Genomic DNA, 24,138 nt, shown 5'->3' with positions numbered 1-24,138 from the left:
TACGCAACCCCAAGAGGAGGAGGGAATTGGTTGCACAGCACTGTACATGGTGAGCCCGCACAGGCTTCGGGTCCGCAACTCGAACTTAGGGCGACTGTGTCTATACCATGCTAGTTAAAAGCAAAGTATAAACAAATGGAGAATAAATCAAGGTCATTGAGACGCTCGGTTTCTTTATAAAACTGCAACTCTCCTGATTGTTGCTTCGCGTAGGCTTGGCTGGAAAGCTGTAAGCCCCCTACCAGCCTGTTTCGGGAAGCCTGACTTCGGCCGCTTTCTGTCCCGCGCGCCTGGCAGTCCCAGGCTGCGCCATCGCCACGGCCTCTTGGCAGTCCTGGGTGCTTCCACGTGCCCTTAAAACGCACTTCACTCTGAGCTCCTGGCGCCTCTCCTTGCCTATGGGCTGTTTCCGGATAGATCCTACTACTTTAGAAGAACCCCCAAACAAAACCAACCTTCAAACACCTGTTCTAAGGCGCTGGGCTCCCAGAGGGAAGAGTTCGTTTTAAGGAAGCCACGCGCTCCGAGCTCCCAACCGTGCGAACACGCTTCTGGCTGTGGGCCAAAGGAGGCTCTCTCTGCCCCACTTCTCCGTTGGCCTGAGTTGCACCTCCCAGTCCATCACTGCGCATCCAGAATGGTACCCGGCTCCCGAACAGAAGCAGTGCTTGGCGGAGCGGCTCTAGGAGCCACATTCTCCCCACTGGCTTCCTGTCCAAACCCTCCCTATTTCTCTTCCACCTAACTGGACGCCAGAATGCTCCAGTCGGAACAAAGTCAGGAACTCTGGGCATCTCCCTAAGAAATTTCTCCCCTCTTAAACTACCTGCTGTTTCCCCGGCTTAACCGTAGACGAATTAGATATTCGTCCCTAAAAAGGTAAATTAAGTGCCGCCTGCACCAATTTTAGGTAGATGGCAACCACCCTTCGCTGGGATCAAACCTTACCAAATAACCAACTACCAGACCATCAAAACGTCCCGCCTGTCATAACTGATGCCACCCTTCCTGGTCTCCCACCCGGGGCATTTTCGCCTTGAATTCCGACTTTCCGAAGCTATGGTGTTCCTCGTCAGTGACCCGAGATTAAGGCTTTCGAAGAGCTGGACTCACGGGAGCTAAGCAGGGGTACCAGCCTCTGAACCCCGGAGAGTTTTCAGTGCTCTCCTGAAGTTCCCGCCCTACTGGAGCCCACCTGCCCCTCCTCCCTCCAACCCGCCCTGGAAGATTTACCCATCTGTACTCCCATCGCACCGGGACGGAAAGTGGACACTGGTTACCTGGAGGAACTTGCCAGTGCTTCGAGGCGCCCGTATTCCGAAGGTCCAGAGGGGAGGTAGGGGGAGGGTTGCGCCTTTACAGGCGTGCAGAGAGCGCGTGGCGAGCAGAAGAGGAGGGTGTCTGAGAGGGACATTCCCTCAGGCCCGCCCCCACCACCCCCGCTGTGAGGGCGCCCCAGGAGCAGCGCGCTGCCTGGCCTGGCTAGGGCTGCTACGTGAATGGAGCGGCCGAGCATTCAGGCTCCTCCTCCTTCCCGGCCGCCAGCCCCTCTTATTTGAGCTTTGGGAAGCTGGGGGCAGCCAGGCAGCTGGGGTAAGGAGTTCAAGGCAGCGCCCACACTCGGGGGCTCTCCGCATCCCAACCGCTGTCCGCTCCCCCTTTCCCGCCCTCCCTCCCACTCACTCACCCACCCACCCAGAGCTGGGACGGCAGCCTAGAAGCCGGACCCCGCCGCCTCCTCGCCGCGATCCTGGACTTCCTCCTGCCACAGGAGCCGGCTTCCACGTGTGCCCCGGAGCCGGCGTCTCAGCACACGCTCGGTTCAGAGCCCCGGTGCCTTCAGCAGCCCGAACAGCCAGGGGGCGGAGGCCCGGGCGCCATCTGGGGCAAGTTAGGCTCGGCCGAGTCCAGCGCCGATCGTCCTCAGAGCCGGAGGACCCGTGGGGTGTCTGGGTCCGAGCCGCAGCTAATGGGCTCCGACGTGCGGGACCTGAACGCGCTGCTGCCCGCGGTCCCCTCACTGGGTGGCGGCGGCGGTTGCGCGCTGCCAGTGAGCGGTGCAGCGCAGTGGGCGCCGGTACTGGACTTCGCGCCCCCGGGCGCATCGGCTTACGGTTCCTTGGGCGGCCCTGCTCCGCCGACCGCTCCGCCGCCACCCCCGCCACCGCCTCCGCCTCACTCCTTCATCAAACAGGAGCCGAGCTGGGGCGGTACGGAGCCGCACGAGGAGCAATGCCTGAGCGCCTTCACGGTCCACTTTTCTGGCCAGTTCACTGGTACAGCCGGAGCCTGTCGCTATGGACCTTTCGGTCCTCCCCCGCCTAGCCAGGCGTCCTCCGGCCAGGCCAGGATGTTCCCCAACGCGCCCTACCTGCCCAGCTGCCTGGAGAGCCAGCCCGCTATTCGCAACCAGGGTAAGTGGGTTAGGGAGCGCCCTCTACACGCGGGGCAGTGGCCCCAGGGCTCTTGCAGCGCGCGGCCTCCCTTGTCTCCTACCCCTTCCTGACTCTAGCTCTTACTCAGTTGCCTCCCCAAGGGCCATGAGAGTAGCGGAAGCCGCGGCAAGGGAAAGAGTGCATGCCGGCACGGGCTCCCGACATCCTCCCCTGCCTTGCCTGACAGTTCGCATGAGCCGGGAGGCCATCTGGGGTCCCTAGAAGCGCGGGAGTTTGCGGCACTGAGAGTCACCAAAGAATGGAAAGAGGGGACTGGTGCAGTTTTTGGCTTTGTCTCCGGAAGAGAGAGGTCTTATAGCTCGGGGCACCACCAAATTGCCACCAGGCATTGAGTTTGTTAAACATCTAGGCTGCGAATTCCGACTGGGTCTAGCATAGGATGGATTCACTGTGCGCCTCCGTGGCGCCAAAATGTACAGGAGCATCCCAGCCCTTCCTACCGTGTGGGTGGGTTCTCGTTAGGTGCACAATAAGTATCAGGGAGCCCTAGCATGAGTGGATGGGCACTAACTAGATGGCTTTTGGGAATGGTAGAATAGTGAGACTGTATCCAGGACTTGGCCAGGCGCCGGCCACGCAGGCTACGGGGATGGAAGAGAACCCGGCTTGTCGGATTCTAATCTTGGTGGGACCAAATCCTACCATAGGCAGTGGAATGAGGCCCAAACGTCCGCCTGCCTTTCAGAGTTTCCTCGTCACGTCCACGTCAGGGACCTAGGCACACAAATATGTGGCTTTCTCATCCCGCGCTGGTGCTTCCAACAAGTCTCTTTCGCCAGACCCAGCGCGGACCTCCCCGTGCTAAGCCACTGCAATTTGGCTTACTCACTTATTCTCATTTGATTTTTTTTTAATGTTGAGAATTGGAACTAATTTGGTTTGATTCACTATTTTAGAAAATGCTTTAGTAACACAATGGCGGATGCTTCCCCTGGAGGAAAACCTCGTGCTGGCCTAAGGAGTGGGATGTTTCTGCAATGCGTGGGATGGGAGAAGCAAAGCGTGTACTGTTTGCTGGAAGAGAGAGAAAGGCTCTGTTCTTGCATCCTTCTTCCGAGCCTCCTGAGCGCGTGTCTTGAGGCCATTCCTACCTTAGCCCAATCGGGAGCACCTGGCCCATCCAAAGCCCTGGCGAAACCGAAACCGCCCTTTTCACAGGCAAACTGGGATCCGTGTCCTGTAGAGGAACCTTGAGCAGACCCAGTCCTTCACTCTAGATCTTTCATAAATGAAACTAGCGTTTTGTACCCAAGCGTTGTTGAAACAGCTTGGTGTCATCGCAAAAGCCCGTGTTCTCAGATCCTGCCACCTCTTTTTATCAGGCAGGTGTCACCTGTGGCGAATCTCCCTTCCAGGTCTGTTTGCTAATCTTTAGAGGAGAGCTGAGATGGGTAACTTGGGTTTTTGGGTTGGACAGAAGTTATATGCAAAGGGGCGGAAGCCTGATTGCCCCACACATGGAGCTCTTAAATACAGAATGCTGCAGTCACCTAAACATCACTGGGTCAAAACCATGGCAAGGTCAGGCAGGTGTGTGATGTGGATGAGCCTGTGTGAATGTGTGCTGTTTGGAGAGGCTGGAGAAGGCTCTGATCTAACACCTGAGGTACAAAATACTACTGAGGCGGTCTTTTATTTGAGCCCACTTAGGTTCTTCTGGGCTCTTGTTGAAACCTGGTCTCTTGGTGCTTTGGTTTGGGATGCTGTAATCAATGTTCTTCACTGCCCTGATCCCAGTCACCCATCATTGGGGAGTGGGACTGTGGACTTAACGCTTATGGGGAAAAATCTGGATTCCTCTCCAGTACACAGGCCAGACTGCCATAGAGAAAAAGGACTTGGCAACTGAGGACCAGGACTAGCAGGTGAACAAGTCTTTCCACCACCCATTCCACTTGACTAGGGTCAAAGCCTGGAAGTTTGGTCCTATGGAGCTTAGGTTTTCTCTTAAGAAAGAAACAAGGAGGTGCCCACACCCAGCCCTTTAGGCTCATCTTGGCATCTGGTTGCTGGAGTGAGATGTTGAGAAGCCCCTCTACCCTCCTACAGGAATAAGCAACAAGGGCAGGCCCTTGAGGCCTGAGATTCCACATTTATTCTTTTGATTTTCAGGGTTCCTGTGGCTCCCCCCAGGAATGCAGGCTTGGCCTGAAGCTTAAACTTGAAGAAACAAGGGTGTCAGCTCTTTGCGAAAGTGTGAGAACATCCATCAGCTAACCAAGCCCAAACTCCAGGGGAGAGGAATCCAGGCTGTCTCTGGTTCCCTGTCCTCCAGCAGGGTAACCTAACCATGGCCACAAGCCAGGGCACTTGCTGGCACCCACTCACCTCTTCCAGAGTTTCTTATAAGTACATCCATATTTTCCTATTTAAGTATAGCTGGCATCTCAATCTTCTAAACATTAATACACATCAAACCCTAGTTTGTTTCAGGCACTGGAGATGATTGCTTATTAAGACAATTAACGGTTGCAAGAACCTTTGCAAGAAGCTCACAGCAGGACACTGAAGGAGCGTCCTTATTTCTGAACAAGGAAATAGAAGTTAAGGGGCTGAGAGTAGGTGCTTGTCAGAAGTCTCAGGTTTTGACAGAGCTGGGGCTTGAACTCACACCATTCTCCTGTGCTTTTCCTCGGATCTTGACTCCACTGTTGAGATGAATTTTCTCTGGTTGGTTGGCCAGGCACTAAACTCGTTGACTTTGTGCGTGGTGGGGTGGGGGTAGGAGTTGTTTACTAGTCAGCGCCTAATCCTTATCCCCGCTGGTGCGCAGGACCTTAGCACAGGGTAGGTCTTGGGATCACCAGGCTACCCTAGGGTCACGTGGAGAGACCAGCTCTGCCCCAAGGCCAAAAGAGCCCCTCTGAGGTCACATAAAAGAGGGTATTTCGTTGGGGGAGAAATTATTCCCGAATTCCAACGCAGATACAGCCATCTTTTTTAGCCTTTCGAGCACCTTTGGCTGGGCCTGCTTGCCTTCTACTCAGCTTCCCAGGGGCCCAGCCAGGCCAGGCTGTTCTAGGGCTCCTTCGCAGCCACGGTGGGGGGGGGGGAGGGGGAAGGCGGGGTTGGGGGAAGGGAGGCTCAGAGCGCGTCTTGCCTCTCCTCGCGGTCAAGGTTGCGCTCCCCTCCCGGGCCAGGGCTAACCGTGGGAAAGGCGCTACCTTGGCCGCCAGGGCCTCTCCCAGCAAGGACTGTACAAGGAGCCTTTGAACACACTGCTCCTTCCCGCCGGCAGCTGTCCCTCCCCCGGCTCCCGCCTCCGCTCTCCGCGCGGGGCCGGGGGACAGCGAGTACTAATCAATCCCGCGTCCGATAAGCGTCTAATTAAAAGAGCCCTCCCTCTGCTCGGCGGGCGCTTTCATCACTGCCCCTCCCGGGAGACCTAAGGGAGGGGTTCGAGGCCAGCCGCTGCCAGCCAAGGTCTGATCATTTTGTCTGGGAGGGGGGCTTGGGGAGCCTCCCCGGACACCGGCATCCTTGAACAGGAGCTCTGGGGTGTGGAACCGACGCGGCCGGCGCGGAGCTGCAGCCCACCCAGGACCCGCAGGCCACACCACACCAATCGTTGAGGAGCGGGTCTCCCAAGACTGCACGGGGGACCTGGGGTCATTGCCTGCTTACCTGCTCAGGAATGGAAAAGGGTTCGTTTAGAGAAATTTTCTTTGTCGCTTTGATATTCCCTCTTTATTTAAAAAGATGTTCTTTCAGAAATTCGGCCTTTCGTCTCTGGGCAAAATTGGACTCCAGAAGCCAAATTTCGTTTGTAAACTGATTTCTAGGCCCTAAGGAAAGTCAGACCTCTACTCCCAAAAGGAAGTTTCTGGATACTCAAGAGTGCTCACCCACGCCTGGGAGCTAACTGTGCGGGGGGGGGGTTATCTTTACCCACTTAGCAGGCGAGAAATGGAGGCCCTCTGGGGTCACGCAGCTTAAAAAACTGTTTGTTTCTTAAATCACCGATCTGCGCCGCCCTGCGGTGCGTGAGACTTTTAAACGTGACCTGTACCACCGGATAATTTAAGATTTGCCCCTTCCCCTCCCTCTCACTCTGAAACACCACCATCTGGATGGTGCCTTTATTGCCCCGGAGTGAACGATGGAATCTCGATTTGTGTGGGGAAGGGGGGGGGAGATGGGTAGCTCTGTTTTGAAGATGGAGGTAACCAGCCTTCTGTCACTACTTTTCGTGAACACTTACTGCACAATCTTGATCGTACTGCACAAGAGTGGGAGAATGTGAGCCGTTTGCCTTACTTCAGCCCCAGTAATTTTGTGGGGTTTAGAGACAAGTTGGAAGGAACCGAGGCTGGCAGGGAGGGAGCCGATTTGAGCGTCCTGCGCCTCTCATTTGCCAACTGGCTTGGACTTCGGGCCACAAACTTTGGCGCTTGAACATAGGAAGAGACTCCACCCTAGGGTTTGGGTTTTAGGATGATATTTAGATAGGACGCTTCTCCCCAACCCCCTGAGGCGCTAAACAGGTCTAGAAACTGGCGTGTGCGCGCGGGGGTGGATAACAAGTTTGAAGCAGTTTAATAGCAATAATCATAAAAGACTGCGTTTTTCAACCGAGACACCGCACCCCTTTGTCTCGGTTTCTCGGCTGCGAAACTGAGTCAGAGAGCCCAGACATTGCGGCGAAGGGGAAAAGATGTACATACAATATCCCGCATACGCACATTTTAAAAGAAATTGGTTTTCTGGCCTGTGGAGTGGGAAAGTTGACCACCTCAGCAGTGGTCACAGTCAAAGTCCCTAGGCGCCAGAGGAAGGGTGCGATCTTCCCCGCCCCCCACGAGCTTTCCCGAGGCCCTTGGGTGTTGTGGTGTTGTGTTGGGTTGTGCAGCCCCAGGCAGATAACGTTACTCGGTAATTACTCTCCCATTTAAAGCGCAGGCCATTTAGCTGGCTCCTAGTAATTAATGAAAGTTGGTGCGCGGGCCCCTGATTTACAGCTCGGAGTCAGCGCGGGGTCAGCAGAGCAGATTCATTTCGCTCACCCGCGCTGCCCCTGCACGAAAGCCTTGGTGGGTTTTTTGTTTTTGTTTTTGTTTTGGGGGGAGGGGAACAACTTTCTCCGTCGAGCAGGCGACGATTTTTATACCTGCCAGAGGTTCGGTGTAGAGGACGAGGCATAAATAAATTGGAAAACAGCTGGGAGCTCAAAGTTTTAGTCGCAAAAGAAGTCCCGATGTCACCCCCAAGGCTTGGGCCCGGCTTCCCGCTGAAAGTCCTAGAGGCGGTTAGTCCGGTGGGGCCCGAATAACCCCAGGCTGAAGACCGGAATTTGGGGGTCAGGCACCCCTCACCCCGTGTGACTCTGATTCTGATTCAGACCCATCGCCACTGCCTCCCAAGTGCCCCGCTGACGCTGTGCCTCTATCTGCCACTCCTGCAGGATACAGCACGGTCACCTTCGACGGGACGCCCAGCTATGGTCACACGCCCTCGCACCATGCGGCGCAGTTTCCTAACCATTCCTTCAAGCACGAGGACCCCATGAGCCAGCAGGGCTCTCTGGGTAAGCACCACCCACCCCGGAATTTGTAACTCCTACCAGTCTGGGAGAAGAGAGAGTATCTAAAGGCATCTAGGAAATAATCAGCGTAGTCACACTCTATTTAAAAGAAAAGATGGAATCTCCTTCCATCCCAAGTACGTTAAGTGCCACACAAATCAAGTTTACCAATGTCCGAGGGTCTTTGCCGCGCGCCACGAGGTGACTGCTAAGGGAAAGAAAGCGAGAAGCTTTTAGCTTATGGTGTGGGCGTCTTCGCTGGGGACGACCGGGCATCCAGGCCCCAGTGCCCTTGGGTCAACATCTTCTCCCCCAACCGCCTGCGCACTGCCCCGCATCCCTGGCGCGCTCTCACTCTGGTCCCTGCTCTCTCCCAGGCGAGCAACAATACTCCGTGCCGCCCCCGGTCTATGGCTGTCACACCCCCACCGACAGCTGCACTGGCAGCCAGGCCCTGCTGCTGAGGACGCCCTACAGCAGGTAAGAAGACGCTGGGCACCGGGTCTGCATCCCTGCGACCCTGGAGGGGGTGCGCGAGTGGGAGGCGTGGGTCCGGAAGGTCAGATTCCTCGCAGCGCTGACCGCAGGCGTGCGGGATCTTGGAGGCAAAGGAAGTCTTTGCCCCATCCAGCCACTTAAAGCAAATTAAAACAGATTTCCTTTGTCTCCTGGTTCTTGTTTTGAATATAAAAGAGGGCAGTTACTGGAGGGACCAAATACTAAATACAGGTTCCACTCCCACTCTGTTCTTCTCAAATCCCTCCGTGCCCACTGGCTACACGCTACAGAACGCTTAGACTGCAAGGATGGTCGGCCTCAGCCCCGCGCACCTCAGCGGTCTACAGTTTTGACCTGCTGCAGTGCTTGGTGGACGTCATTTTCAATGCCACGGGTGTGCGCTAGGGCGAGACTCCATCCTAGGTGCGGGGTGATGGTCCAGGCTCAGCAGGGCCCTGTGGGAAGAGAGTACCTGCCCACCCGCGCTCTTCTTATTGTAGGGAGGAGAAAATGCAGCTTTTTTCGCTTCTTCCCGCCCAAGCTTTCCCCTCTCCCGCCTCTCGCTCCACTCCACTCTCCCCCAAATTTATTCTTCAACTTTGGGTGAACTTGGCCGGCATCCCGCGTCTCCGATAGGGTTGCTTAGTAACTGTGGCGCACACACCGGCCCGCGCCCGGGCGGGAAGGTGGGGAGGAGGCTGGGAAGTGGCCCTAGCGCCCTTTGCGGCAGGGGATTGGGTGCACATTACCTCATAGTCCTCCCTCCCCCGGGTGCGTAGTGATCCTGACACCGACTGCCCCCAACCCATCCCCATCCTCCCGCCCCTCCGCGCGGGGACCCGGGGCTGACGTCAAGGGAAGGAGGTAGTGAGGTAATGAAGGAAGGAAAAGCGCCTGCCTTGGGAGATTGGGTGGGGGAATGGCTGCGCCTGGGGACCTCCTGTCTCGCAAGTGGAGGAGGGGCACGGCGCGTGCGTGCTCATGAACCCGCAGTGGAGCATCCCAGTATCCTGGCTGCACTTTATAAGATTGAGCCTGGGACTGGTCTGACTCACCAGGGACTCGAATCCATCCTGGGAGTTTCTAGAAAGGTACAGGGTTGGGCCTTTTATATTTTTGACTCCTGGGGCGCGCGGACTTCGGAAACTTTTCTTTTTGATCCGAAAATTCGGCATATCTAATATCGGATCTTGGATTCCGCATCACTTTAGGGGAAGGAGGCAGAGAAGTGCACTGGTACAAACAGAACACACCCCCACATCCTTTCTCTTCCTCCCTAGCTAGAAACCAATTCTATTCCGGCATCTCAGGACCAGTGTTCTGCCCTAAGCCCGCTATCTCATTTCTCCTCAGTGGGTCAAGTCACTGAAATGGGTACAGAATTAGCACCCTTCTCTGTTGCAAACCTTCTTTCTTATAAGAAAGGTGACAGCTGAGTCGTTGACATCCTCCTAGAGCAGAGGCTCCCACCTATTGTCAGGGTGTCATTGTTCTTCTGTCATTGTTCTTCTAGTGGCCATGAGGGGGTCAGCTGGAACGGAAGACCTTGGCCCACTCTCCCTCCTTGGCTCCTTGGGTGGACCCAGCCGGGTTCTCAATCCAAGGAGGAAGGCCTTGATGTGGGAGCCGGCATTGTTGAGATGGGTCGGATACCACCTGGGGGGGGTGAGGACCAGGAGGCTTTGCAGACATTCCCCACCCCCCCTTTCTGCTGAGCCGAGACCCACTCTGTGGGACAGTAGTAAGGGCTCATAAGAGAGGCGGAGCAGCCCAGAAAGAGAAGGGGTGTGTGATAAATGATCACAACCATCGTTTAATAGCAGTTCTCCAAATGGAATCCCTGTGATGGATTTTGACTTAGGACTGAGTTTGTGGTTACTGTGGAAATAGGGAAAAAGTTACCTAGACCGCTAAATTTTTTGGTGCTGGGCCTCAAGCCTGCTCAGCCCCCATTCTACCACTGAGCTACGTTCCCCAGTCCCCAGCTTATATTTTATATATAAAACTTTTGCATTTTCCCATCCAGTCACTAACCGGCCCCTGCAGAAAGCAATTTTGTCAGATTCCTCTTTCAGAAATACTTGGATATCCCTTTCTTCTATGTAATTCTAGAACTTTTGTTGGTCTTATTTTTCCACACATCTCATAAAAATACCTTTTTCTCCTGTTACAAAAATTTTCTAAGTAGAAACTCCTAAAAAAAATTGTGATTTGTGTAGGAAAAGAGTTTGGTCCTTTGAAGTGTACACTCTGCATCTTTGAAGCTCCATCCACCCCAAATTCACAGCACTGCCAATCACTTCCCCAAGGTCTTCTCCCTCCTGCGCAGTAATGATGAATGGGCAGATGTTGGATATTCTAAAATTGGACCTGTGTTCCAATATTACTGCAGTTATTTGGTTGCCTTCTTTCCTATTTCCAAAGACATTCTAAGGGTATCTAAAGGCTTTTGTGAATGCAGTGTTTGAAAAGCATTGGAAACAGGTCTACACTTTTACTTGCTTAATGGGTTAAGGTTTGAATTTTGGGTATTCTGTGGTGCTTCCACTGGTCCCAGGGTCTGTTCTTTTTTCTGTCTACAATTGGGGCCTCCTGAGAAAGACTGGCTGGTATTTTGATTGCATTGTTGCATTTGGCCTCCTGTGGCAGACTGCTCAGCTTTTTTTTCTCCTGTTCTACTCCCATACACAGCTTTTGTCTCCCCAGTCTTGGGACCTAGGTTCCTTCCCCAACCTGAATTAGAGTATCTCTGAGACTAAATAAACGGTGAACAGTGTGAGTTTGCTCTTCCCTTGTTCCCTGCATAACTCCCTTCCCGTTCAGGTGGCAGTCACCTTATGAAAAGTGATAGGAGGTGGTTTTCCCTATCCTCTCTAGCAGCTCCTCCATCCCCACATATTGAAGGTGAGTAGAGTTTTGTCTGAACATCACTAAAGCTTCTGACACCAGATGCTGGTTCCTTCAGAGCCAAGTGATCATAGTTGGGTGAAAAGATGATTCTCTGTAACATGATAGCCAGGATTTATTGTATACTGACTGTGTGCTCTTGGGCACTATGCTAAGTACTTCCTTTAGTTCACTCATTTAATCCTCTGGCTACTGTATGAGTTAGGTACTATCATCTGCAGTTTACTGACGAAGAAGTAAGTTCAGAGTCTCCGGTGTAACTCACTCAAGGTCACACTCAGCAAGAGTCAGAACCAGAATTTGATTTTCAGTCTTTTTTGACTTCAAAACCCAGCTGTGCTCTGAATTAGAGTGATTCCGAACACTCATGTTCCTCACCTGACTTGTCCCCCACATAGTCCATGCCAGCACTGTTGGTTGATAAAGAAGTACAAATGCTTATGATTTAACTGGCGGCTGTGATCAGAATTTATATTTCCAGCTTCTGCTATCATGACCCTGTCAGTTCTTACTATGAGCCACGTGCCATGGTAAGCACCTTACTAGTATTGATTCCTTTTATCCACATAACAATACTTTAAGGTGATCAATATGTTTTTGTCACTTCCTGTTTACAGAAGAGACCCTGAAAGGTAAAGTTCCCCATTGTGACACAGTAAATTCAGATACCAAGGCTTCAGAATCTCTTCTCCTAGCCTCTGCACCCTGCTCCCTTTCACCTGGCTAGGTGCCCTTCTCTTTCTGAAGATGGCATCTGCTTCTGTCTTGCTAGAGGACTGACTTTACTTCCCACAGTTGTGAAAGTCCTACTAACCATTTGTTTTACCCATAGCTCTTCATAGGAAGCTCTTAATAGTTGGGAAACTGTTTTTCCTGTTGGGTGTTGTCAGAAACAGATTTGCGCTTTCTCCTGAAATCCTTACAAAGCAGCTGTTTTGCAAACTCCAGTCTCCTCCAAGTTTACCTTTACCACTGGGCATGAGGTACACAGCATTTTCACATAGTACGATCCTGCTGTTTGTTTCCTGCTATGTAGGTAGGCAGAAGTTGGTTTCCAGGGTGGTAGGGCAGTATTGTTGAAGCTGCAGGCTTGAATTGAACCCGTCTCCAGGGAGGGGGAAATATCTAGTTCCAAGTATTCCTGTAACTTTTGTGCTGTCCCAGTGTTTATTAATAGAAATTGAATCCCCAGTGGGTTTTTCTTTGGTTAGCTGGAGAGCTTAAGAGAAATTACAATACCGAGAGTGTCTATGAAATAATTATTCACCGTGGCCTGCTGGGCAGAAAGTTCAGTCAGGGCAGGCAGCCTCCGAGGCGCCTTGAAGGGAAGAGAGCAGGAAAAGGGCTGCGTGGATGTCTGCATGAGCCTCTCTGGGTGCGCCTTGCTTGGCAGGTAGAGGCAAAGCCACAGAGGTACCCGACAGGGTCATGATAGCAGAAGCTGGAAATATCATAAATCCTGCTGGGCATTTTTTCCCCTCAATCCTGTGGGGAAACTTTACTTCTGCTAAGATGCCAATTTGGACAGCCAACACATGGCAGAAGAAACCCTAATCTCAAGTAAGTTAGATGGCTCTGTTCTAATGGTGACACAAACCTTTCTTTCTTGTTCTGCTGAATATAGTAAACACACTTAAAGATGAAAACATATTTGAGTCCCACATGCATTTGAAGAGTGGAGGAGTTCTGGTCTAGATAATAGGGTTTTTTTTCTTCCTTTCTTTTTGTGCAGAGGTCGAGAACTCAGTAATACTACAGTCCAGGCCAAAACAAACTCTATATGATCTACTACTGACTTCCTTTTAAGTTCCCCTTTTTGCTAGACTGACTTCCTTTTATTTTACTCCAACTTGCATTAATCCCAGTTATAGAAGTTTCTTTCCTCTCTCCCTTGCCTCTAACTTCAAACATTTCTTATATAGGAAACCAGTGACTTTAAAAAAGTGAACTACTTAAAAAATATAAAGGATACCACGACTTTCAGAATATATTTTGGCAGCCTGCAGTTTCAGAGTTCACTTCCGAATAGGTGGAGTTAGACGGTTGGAGCTGAAATGTCTACGTGACCACTGTGGTTGCTGTGAACCAGATCACTTGCTTATCTGATCTCCTCTGGGAATGAGGTGGTTGACACCTACAGTGGTCATTTGATAATTAGATGCTTCATTTGCCAGAGGCCTTACTTTTCCTGAATGGGGCTGCCTCTTTCTATGGGCTTCCATGATGAGAGCTGGGTATTGACTGATTGCCCAAAGAGATCATGCTTAGGTTTAGTATTTTTAGCTCAAGTTCAAATTCGGTTCTCTTTCTAGCAGTAGTTATTGTCATTGCTGTCACTGACTTCCAGAGGAAAGGTTATGCCAGCCAGGCCGGCTCACTGAGCCACTCAGAGCCCCAGTCAGCAAAAGGCAGGATGTGGTTAAAACTGTGCTCTGATTCTATCTCTGGCCTCAAGAAGCCTATTAGTAGCTTGGGATTTTCTGAAAGTCCTTCTCTTCTATCCACCTTCCCCACCTTCTCTCCTCTTTCAAGGGTTTGCAGGCTGAGCTTACCGGGACAAGTTGAATCATAAAATGGGGCTCCTACTGGGATCTTAGGTAACAGAAGAGGATTTGTTGTCCTGAGTGAGATGGGGAGGCTACTGTGGCCATCACTGCAGTTTCTTGGAGACAGAGTTGGTTGTGATGTTCCTGGGAGCATGTGTGCTTTCACCTCTTTCACTTCTTTTAGAAGAATCTAAAGAAGAGCTGCTTCTTCATTACTATTGGTATTATTATTATTATTATTATATTTGAGTGGTAGTCACAGGACTAGGTCCGGAGGTCAGATAATCCCAGGTTACCTCCAAAGGGCAGGGCATGGTGGCATTAGTCATGCCAGCTCTGTGCCTCTCTTGAGTCCCAGCCCTCATCTGATAAATGGAGCTCATGCTTATACCTACCTCACAAAGTTATAGGAGCCATTGAGAATGTGTGAAACTGCTGGGAAAAATCTGATAGGTTAGAAAAGAATTAAAACATTATCTGTATCATCTTCAAATTGCCACTGTGGGCCTTACCTTCCTCGAGCCTCAACATCCTTGTTAAGTGACACTGAGATTAATATTCTCATTTGACAGGTGAGAAAACTGAAGTGCAGAGAGCTGAACTGGGATTTTTCTCAATGTCATAAAATACCATTTTGAATAGAAACATACATAATAGAACCATCGAATAGAGCCATACATAATTTGAAATTTGCTACTAACTGTATTAAAATAGGAAAAAATGGAATTAATTCAAAAATACTGTACTTAACTCAATATAACCAAAATCTTATTTCAATGTGTGGCACTAGCCATGTTTCTACTGCTTAATAGCCATCTGTGGCAGGTGACTACCACATTGGCAGCACAGTGCTTATTAAGGTCCAAGGAGGAAGATACATATATGTAAGACATGGGCCATATATTTGAGAAAGTTTGCTTTCTGGGGACCAAGGAAATGCACTTAAAAATATTTCCTCTTTGAGATTCTTCTAGATAGAGACCCTTCAGAATCAGTGGACTTCTAAGTCTTGTGAGAAAAAAACCCGAAATCATAAAGTTGGATATTTAGTATTCACTTATCCTTGTGCATTAACTTACGTCGTTCATCCTGTTCCCCAGAAACAAGATGAAAATTACCATATTCTTAATCGTGTGCAAAGATTGAATAATTTCAGAAAGCTCTCATATCCCAAAAGGGCCCAGGAAAATTGTCACCAAGGGCTGAGTGATTTTAGTTAGTGAACAATTTTTTAAAAATTAGTGACAAAAATATAGAGCTACCTGGGGAATACAATGCCTGTTGGCTGAGATTAATGGCAAGATTAATAAGTGGATTGCTTGATGAAAAGGCGCAGGAGAACAAAAACCAGTGGAGAGATTGTGGAGGAGGCTGCTTATTAATGAACTGTCAGCCCAAAGAAAGTTCAAGAAACTCTCCTGTGGTAAATGCAGCAGGCTGGCACTTCTAATAAAAGTTGGGGTCCTTCAGGAATTAATTACACCAGCCTTCCAGCAAGAATTTGTGGAATTGCAAAATTCAGTGGCACAGACCGGCACGGGCCGCTGCCGCTAAAGAGGAAGCTGCAGGAGAAAGCAATCATTTTTTCATTGATATGTAGGATATTGTAGTAGCATAATAGCTAGTCAGACATGGGGATGAATGATGGGGTGCAGATATACACTGACTAATGAAACTACACATACTTCCAGTTTGAAGTCACTTCACTTTTCATATGCAAAATTCCCTCTTGGAATCTGATTTCCTCCTATCCTGTGTACCTGACACTAAAGAGTTCTAAATAATTTTCAGAGTGATGATATGAGAGTCAGATGGACTCTCCCATGATTTATTAAGCTATGCCAATAGAGCGCACAGTATTCATTTATTCTGATTTGCTGCAATTTCTCTCACCCCTGCACGAGTTCTCAGTTCAGTTGGCTCAAGAAAACCCTCTCTGCATTAAAAATTCCTGTTCCTCTGCCCGATGAAGTAACCAAAAGGAATGCCATGACAAGACAGAGATTGTCCAGGATTTGCGATCTGATATCACACATTAGATACCGAATGCTTCTTATCTCCTTTCACTTCTGCCATGAAGGTAGAGTGAAATTTTTTTTGGTAATGTGTTTAGACCAAAGGTTCCCAGACAAACCATTAATCTCTTGGGTCTCAGATTTCATAATTAACCATTTCAGTTCAGGTCTAAATTTATTCCTAATAGAACTTGGTAATGTTGGAGGTCTCTGGTACTTGGTTGATGTGCTAGTTTTCTAGGAATGAGATAAATAGAAAGGGAAAAGAACATCAGTGGCTGGTTGTTTTCTCCTTTGGGGTCTTCAATGTAAATTTTTCCTTTTTCTCCCTTCGTTTTTGGATTTTTTCAAACTTCACTTGTACCAGGATTGTAAAACCAATAGGAATTATTCCTTCAACTTGCAGAGATTTTTATCATCCTCTTTTTTTTGTTTGTCACATATCCGTGTATTAGTCCATCTATCATCCATCATGCTTTGACTTTTCAGGCCCTCATAAGCCACACGATGCTTATCCTTTTGATTCAAACAACTTAATGGCCTTTTCACGAATAATTAATCTGCTGTCTTTTTACTCTCAGCTCCAGGCTTTTAACTTTAATGTTGAGTTATCCAGCCTGTGTTGCCTTTCAAAGTCTCACTCCCTTTAGCCTCTTCCCCTCCAATTTTAATACCTTTTTAGAAACGCTGTTTACTATGTAAGGTTTTTTTTTTTTTTTTTTTGAGACAGAGTTTCGCTGTATAGCTATATATCCCACACTGGCCTCAAGCTCACTATGTAGCCCAGACTGGCCTTGAGCTCAAGATCCATTTGAATGTTGGGGTTACAGGATGTGCCGCCATGCCTGCTTATGCTAAGTTTTTATTTATTTATTTATTTTTGGTAAAGCTTCCAAATTACTTTCATATCATCTCTGCTGTGTGTGAAGTGAATAACTGCAGAGGTCAGTGGGGTGAAATGAAAATCATTTCAGATGAGTATATTCTATCATTATGAAAAATGTGGAGGTTTGCAATTTTACATTGTTAAAACAAATTAAAATATTATTGCTTTTTGAAGAAACAATTGTGTGCATGTGTGTGTGTTTATGTGTTTCTAACTCTGGGTGTTTTCCAACAGTGACAATTTATACCAAATGACCTCCCAACTTGAATGCATGACCTGGAATCAGATGAATTTAGGAGCCACCTTAAAGGGGTAAGAACTTCACTCCATTGTCCTTCAATGGTAATGTACACCTGTTCAAACCATTTTTAAGGAACTGAGAGCTTGTGGAGGGAGTACAGTTGAGAAGAACGGGCATAGCTCTCTAGAGCACTAAGATGCTTTACTCCCTCTCCCAGTTGGTGGGTTGTGTGCAGCACTAAATTTTAAAAAATGCAAATAGTGGATGTTTTTGTCTGGAACTAGGGAATTGGAAATATTGGGCCTTTCCTTGCTGAATGTTTTAGAATTCTTCAAAGCTTTTGTGTCCATTTACTGTTTATGTTTTACTAGTGATATTGCAGATGTTAACCACACATTATCTTATCAAGAAATGCTGTGCATGTACAAAGTCCAGGATCCAAATTTGTAGCTGCGAGGTGATGATTTGAATAATCCAAAGTCAGATGTTCCCATTCCTGGTTGCACCAGTCATTTTTGCTCACACATGATACACAGCCACCATAGGAAGAATGCAGCTGCTGAATATAAGTAGAGACTTCTCTTTGCACACGAAGCAAAGAAGGCAGGTGGGGCTTTTAATTTCAAGTAAGTCTCAGGAGATGACAGGAGAATGTCACACTCTTGAAGTGCCTACGATCAGGTGCTCTTTAATCACCTCACCTTATCTTCCTAAATAACCTTATGATGTTTAGGTACTATTGCCTGTTTATAGATGACAAAGCCAAGCTCAGAGAGTCAAGACACTTCCCAGGTTCAAATCCTATTAAGTAGTAGAGCTGGGATTCCAAAGCTTAGGGTCTGTCCAGCTTAATCTGTGGTGCCTTCCACCCCACCACTGGCCCCTGTGGGACTAGGGACTTAGTTCAGCACTCTTGACAGCTAGCTTTGTGTTCTGTGTATTTCCTGGCTTCTCCCTGGATTCTGGGATCTGGGGGGCTGGCCAGAGCCATGCATGCTCCATTCCCCATCCCCTACTTCTTCTTCTCTTTTAGAGTTGCTGCTGGGAGCTCCAGCTCAGTGAAATGGACAGAAGGGCAAAGCAAGTGAGTGGACAATGGCTTTGTTGACTGACATCTGGGCAATGCAGGAGTTAGGAGTGACATGGGTAATCAGGATAGCTGTTGAGGGATGGGAAAACCTATGCCCACCCTGCTCCTGCCTCTTGTTTATCATAGACCGCAAACTTCATGGGCCACATGGAGTTGGTGACCTTTCCCATCAGTGTACCCCTGGAAAACAATTTTAAAAGCTATGCAACAGGAACCCTACTCATTTCCTTATGAATGTGTCACAAAACACTAAGTTTGTGGCATTAAACATGATTCTTTTAGTTCAGTAACGTCTTTCAGTCTTAATTCACTTTAAATTTCCCAGGGAGAACTTACTTTTTACCCCAAACCTGTGGCCAGGTTTTTTTTCTTTTTGAGTTTCTAAACATTTGTGCTTTCTCCAGCCTCATAGCTGTGTGCCAGGGGCAGTTCTGTAGCTATTTCTTTGGATTTTATTTTCTCTGCTTAAGCACCAGAAACATCTTTCTTCCTTCCTTCTTGGCTCAGTCCTGTTTCTTTTGTGTTTGTTTGTTTGTTTGTTTTTAATCATAGCTTCAGTAGTCAGCAGAGCTGCCTTTTCATCTTCAAGTCTTACTGTTAGATCTTTCTCTACACTTACAACCCCAGTTTTTCTGCTATTTTATCCAGATCTCCACTTTTTCCCTCTGGGTCAGAAGTAAAAAGCCCTCTGTAGCTTTGAAGTGCTTTTCTCCCCACTTTCATTTAAAGGGGCTACTGAAAATTTTAGCATTCTGTCTCTCTACCTGCTCTCAACTTCTCTTACATTTCTTGGCTTTTGGGTCCCACTGTTTCTTTCTGTATTCCTTCCTTTTCTTCTCTCTCCTCTACTCGGAATTTAGTAATGTTTCCCAGATTAAATGCCAAGAACAGAAAGAACACAATTGTGAAGGCAAAAAATGTTTCAATTTAAGACAATTTCTTCCTGTTGGAATACAAGGTTGGTTTGTTTATTTGACAACAAAAATACAGACAAGGAATCTTGGCCTGTGTTTGAATTGGAGCCATCCACAGTTGAGATAATTTTAATACTTTAAAGGTCTCTAGATATGTGAGAGTTGTCATTTGCTGAACAGTCAGAAACTGTCTTGTTAGAATGAAGTACAAAGTGTGAAATATTTGCTCAATCCTATATAAGGGAAAAAAGCTGGAAGAGTTTTTATTGACCTGCTACTTACATCTTGGAAAAGGATTTCTGAAATTAAAATGCAGTTTTGATTACTAACTTTCTTCAGGAAGCTATATAAAAAGGATTCATTTTTCTCAAGGGTGAGAAAAACCATGGTGGTAGATTAAAAAGACTGGTGATTTGATTCATGTCTTAAAGAAAAAAGACTTGACTCCAGCAAGTTTCTCTGTGTTTTAAGTTCAGAGGTACCTTTCATTAGTGTCAGGGAGCAGTGGTAGGAGGGGTGAGGACAGTTTTTTAAGTGGAATGTAGTGAGCTGAAATGAAAACATGACATTGTGGTGGTGGTGATATTCTTGATCCTCACTCATTCCTTTGCCTTCCTCTCCCTTTTTCTCATTTTCTCATCTCTGTGATCCACTGGAATTGGAGTTACTCTCATGACCTCTAATGAGAAAATCCTATGTTTCATTTTAAGTCAGAGAGAAGGTGGTTTATCTTTTCTTCCTCTTTCCCATAAACAAATGAAATTTGATTTTTAAAGTTGGATCTAGGAGAAAAGAATTGCTGGGGAATATTCTTTCTTTCTAAGCATTAAGCCACTATCATGCATACTTGCATTTATGATGTCTGTATTGTCTGCTTTTTATTTGTTGGAAAACATTTTTTGTGTGTATTCTTAATGGCTGCTGATTTCCTAAGGTTGTTAACAAGCCTTAGCTACCCAGTTGGCCTCTGTTTTGTCTCTTCTGAAGAAAATATCCTGCAAAATGGAGAAACACATCAACCTTGACTGTGATCCAAGTTATTAAAACAAGGAGGAAGTTACTCTCTGGGGACAAGGGTAGGGGGAGTGGGAAATCCAACACAATAGAAATGTAAAAGGAGTGCTGAACAAAATGAATGTCCCTTTGCTGGTCCAAGAAGTTCACAGGCTGTTAGGAACACACAGTCTTTGACCTGTGGATGCTTAAAGGGAAAAAGGGAGACTCACAATGAGTGATGGATGGTGAAAACAAAGCTGTGCATTTTGGTAGGGCCAAGGCTGTCGAATCTGGAGAAAATCCCCTCTAGACATGGTCTCATCCCTGAGAACCTGTGCCAAAAGAGATAGCTGAGGCTCTGGCTGGGAGCTCCAGTACACAGCCCGGCACCTTCCCTCGTGGGTTCCTGAACATAAGGTACCCATCCAGGAGATTTACTTCTTGAAAACAGATAGCCTGCTTTTAAGTGGCCCATGGAGCTTGAGATGCAAAACCAAGGTGAAGTGTCGGGAATAGAGCATTGCAGAGTGTGCTCCTGCATCTCTGCCTCAGCAGCAAGCTGGTAATTTCCCCCTTTCAAACAACTACATTTATGCTGTGGAAACACTTCTCTCTTTTTTTGGAGGTACTGAGATTTGAACTCAGAGCCTCTACCACTTGAGTCACTCCACCAGCCCTGAAACTATTCTTTCTCTTCTCTCTCTCTCTCTCTCTCTTTTTTTTTTATGGTGTTGGGATCAAACTCAGGGCCTCATGCATGCTGAGTGAGCTCTCTACCATTGAGCCACACTCCTGGCCCCACTTTCTTTATTGATGCCTTACATTTAGACTTGGCTGTGGTCTGATAGCTGTACTAGCAGAAGGAAGAATGGACTCCTGGGTTTGATGGAGTTGGTGACTTGTGACTTGGTGCTGTGTCTCCTGTCCTCTCACTTGAGGAAGACTAAGTCATAAGGTTCTTTACCTTTATGTCTTCCCTTCCTGTTGCAATTCCTCTCCTTCCACCTTTCCCACCCTTTTCTTTTGTATATATAGTTAACCAATATATGCATGTATTTATTTATTTTTGCTGTATGGGGCCTCAAGCACTCTACCACTTGGGCCCAGGCCCTAGCCCTTTTGTATTTTGTTTTTGAGATGGGATCTTCTCTCTAACTGCCCAGGCTACCCTCAAACTTGAGTTCCTCCTGCCTGCAACTCTGGAGAAGCTGGGATTACAGATGTGTAGCACCATGCCCAGCTAATATATTAACTTTAAAATTATGCAAGTAATTATGTAAGTTATAGGATCCTTAGAAAATATAACTATACAAGGAAGGAAATTATAACTCCCCTAATAGCTCAGATGAAATAATTATTAATATTGTGTTGCACATACTTTTAGACCTTTTTCTATGCATATATTTCCATCTGTGTTATTTTCCTTCTTATAAAAAATGTTTGAGCACTTCCTAGCAAGTATGAGGCCCTGAGTTCAAACTCCAGTACTGCCAAAAAATGTTTGACTTCAGCTTAGATCAAATTCATTCATTTATAGGCCATTATAAAGTTCTGAGTTTCTAACCATTATAAGAGTATTTTTTAAAAAAACATTCTTGGCCTCTTAAAAAAATACCTAATTTAAAAAATATTTGGAGCTCTGTGGCTTGTGTCTGTATTATGTTTAACTATTTTATTTTGTGCTTATCTCATAAACTGAGGGAAAATGGCAGATTTGATCAGATCATAAAGAAGCCACATAGGAAAGATAAGAAAGGAAGGTGGTGGTGAAGAGACCATCTTAGAATTGAGGATCATGGTGGTCTTTGCATAGGGAGATGACTGGGCTCAATGAGAATATTGGCTGGTTAATAAGGTACGTGCGTATACAGGCCTTGGAGGGGGAGAGGGTACATCAGGTGAGGGTGAGATGTCTCCATGACCCAAAGAATATTTTGGACCTCTCATGTCTGCAGTCTCATCCTGGCCCTTCTGAGACCCTCTGCTCACCATTCATCCTCTCCTTGTCATCTGTGCAAGAAAAGATCTAACCTCCAGCTAGAAAAATACTGATTTAGAATCTACTCTCATAAAAAGTCATCCAAATGTTTCTCAGAAATGAGGAGCTTCTGCATTCTTCAGTAGGTGTTTTTCTACTAAAAGTGAACAAGTTTGTTTATTCTAGCTTATTTTCCAATTCTTCATTTTTAAAACAAAGCCACAGATGAGTGCTCTATGAAGCTGAGATGGATACTTTATCTAAAACGAAAACAGCTTTCCTTCCTGATTAGAAAAGTAACATAGGCTTATCATTAAAAAAAAATTCAGACAGTGCAAAAACATTATAAAGAAGCAAAGTCATCTGTCATCTCACCAACAGAGATAATAAAAAACAAAAAACCCATTTTGTTGTGTATTGTATCTGTGGAGAAAAAAAATGCTGGAAATATTTAACTATCACAGTTACCTCAGTTAAAGGGAAGAGGTGAAGAAAGGCTAACAAAGATGGGTTTAAGAGATAATAGGGAGTGGCTTGGGTATAGTTCAGTGGGAAAGTGCTTGCGTAGCATGCGTGAGACCCTGGACTCCATCTCAGCACACTCCACACACACACACACACACACACACACACACACAGAGACAGAGAGAGAGAGAGAGAGAGAGAGAGAGAGAGAGAGAGAGAGACAGAGAGAGAGAAGATGGTGAACTGGGACTCAACAGTGCAAGATGGAAGGGCAGGGAAGAGCTCCATAGCTAGGATGGCCCATTTAGTAACAGTGTTGGTTTATAAGCATGCTTTGTTTTTTTAAATATATGAACTATAAATGTTTCCTCTAGTTTGTATGTTAGTTTTATCAGTAGATTTTTATTTTCCTGTCAGAAATTTGTTATTTTTATGGTAAAATTAGAAGTTTTGTTTCATAGTTTCAAATTTTGGGACTTTTATATTTTGCTTAAAAAGATTTCCCACCCCAAGCCTTTTTTAAAATTTATTTACTTGCCATTTCTGATATTAAAAATTAATTTAAGTACTTAACTCATCAAAAATCATTTCTTATTTTATGTTTTTCTGTGCGGGAACCCAAAGTTTTGTGCATGCTAGGCAAGCACTCTACCACTGAGCTGTACCCCCAGCATGCCCTTGTGTTAGTCAAGGTCATTGGGTGGGTGGGGCAGGGGGCTTGCAGAAGCGATAGTTCTGCACTGATTCCTCACACCTGTAGGCCGTGGGCTTCCATTGCAACCAGAGACACAAGAGAGACCTTGGTCTCCAGAGTCCCATGCAGATCCTGGTGTTTTAGGGAGGATCATTCTTCATGCAGTCAAGTACCTTGAGTAAACTGTCAGGCCCAGGAGTGTGTGAGCAAGCCTGGTGGCAACTTCTGAGAACCCGGCTAGAAAGATCCTGCTTCATCTTTCCCAGATGAGATGCAGGTCCATCTGTCATGTGAGTTTGGGCACCGTGTCTGGATGGAGTCAGCAGCCATCTCTGCCCACGGAGCCAAAGCAATGAGAATAGAGAACCCAGGGAGTTAGGTGAATTGGGATTCTGATAAGCTAGCACCCGGTTACCACAGACTTATAAGAGAGGCTCCAGATATTAACTGCACTGATGATGTGGCCTGTGAGTCGTGGGTTCCTGTGTGCTGGTGTAGGAGGGAGAGGTATGTTTAAAAACACGCATCTGAGCACGAGCAGCAGTAAACACCATGGGGAGTTTTGGACCATGTTCCCCTGAAACTGTGATAGGAAGCTGGGTGTAAGAGTATCTCTCAGCTCTGCTCTGAGTGTGAAATAAGAAGGTCCAGGTCAGCTGGGTGAGGTTTGTGGACCGTTGCAAGTGGTGAGGAGAGCGTTCTGGTTCAGGCAGGTTGATTTATATGAGGGAGTTGTCAGGCTATTAACCACTCAGTCTGTGTCCCCTATTAAATAGTGTCTGAGGACTAGGCTGCATGGGAAGTGGAGACAAATGGGCCGTGACTATAAAGAAACTTTCTTTTTTATTGGCTGTATTGGGGTTTGAACTCAGGGCCTGCGCTAAGCAGAGCTCTACCACTTGAGTCCCAGCCTCAGCCCCCCTTTTTTTTT

At 47.4% G+C, this 24,138-nt stretch overlaps 1 protein-coding gene across 7 annotated transcripts in view; it reads left to right on the top strand.

The window, feature by feature from the left end:
• The first annotated feature begins 1,653 nt into the window (after positions 1-1,653).
• Positions 1,654-24,138, top strand: part of Wt1 (WT1 transcription factor) — a 43,048-nt gene continuing 20,563 nt past the window's right edge. The window contains exons 1-5 of one of the 7 annotated variants that reach the window (XM_020152843.2): positions 1,654-2,414; positions 7,858-7,980; positions 8,355-8,457; positions 17,064-17,141; positions 18,104-18,154. In XM_020152843.2, coding sequence (XP_020008432.1) covers positions 1,970-2,414; positions 7,858-7,980; positions 8,355-8,457; positions 17,064-17,141; positions 18,104-18,154 — 800 coding nt within the window. In that variant the 5' untranslated portion in view covers positions 1,654-1,969. Of the gene's footprint in view, positions 2,415-5,550; positions 6,101-7,857; positions 7,981-8,354; positions 8,458-17,063; positions 17,142-18,103; positions 18,155-24,138 lie in introns of those variants that run through there. The other 6 variants (XM_020152842.2, XM_020152846.2, XM_074043713.1 and 3 more) reach the window with 6 other exon arrangements.

Source organism: Castor canadensis, chromosome 1, assembly GCF_047511655.1.
Source record: "Castor canadensis chromosome 1, mCasCan1.hap1v2, whole genome shotgun sequence".
NCBI lineage: Eukaryota > Metazoa > Chordata > Mammalia > Rodentia > Castoridae > Castor > Castor canadensis.
This window is presented reverse-complemented; position numbering and strand designations above follow the sequence as displayed.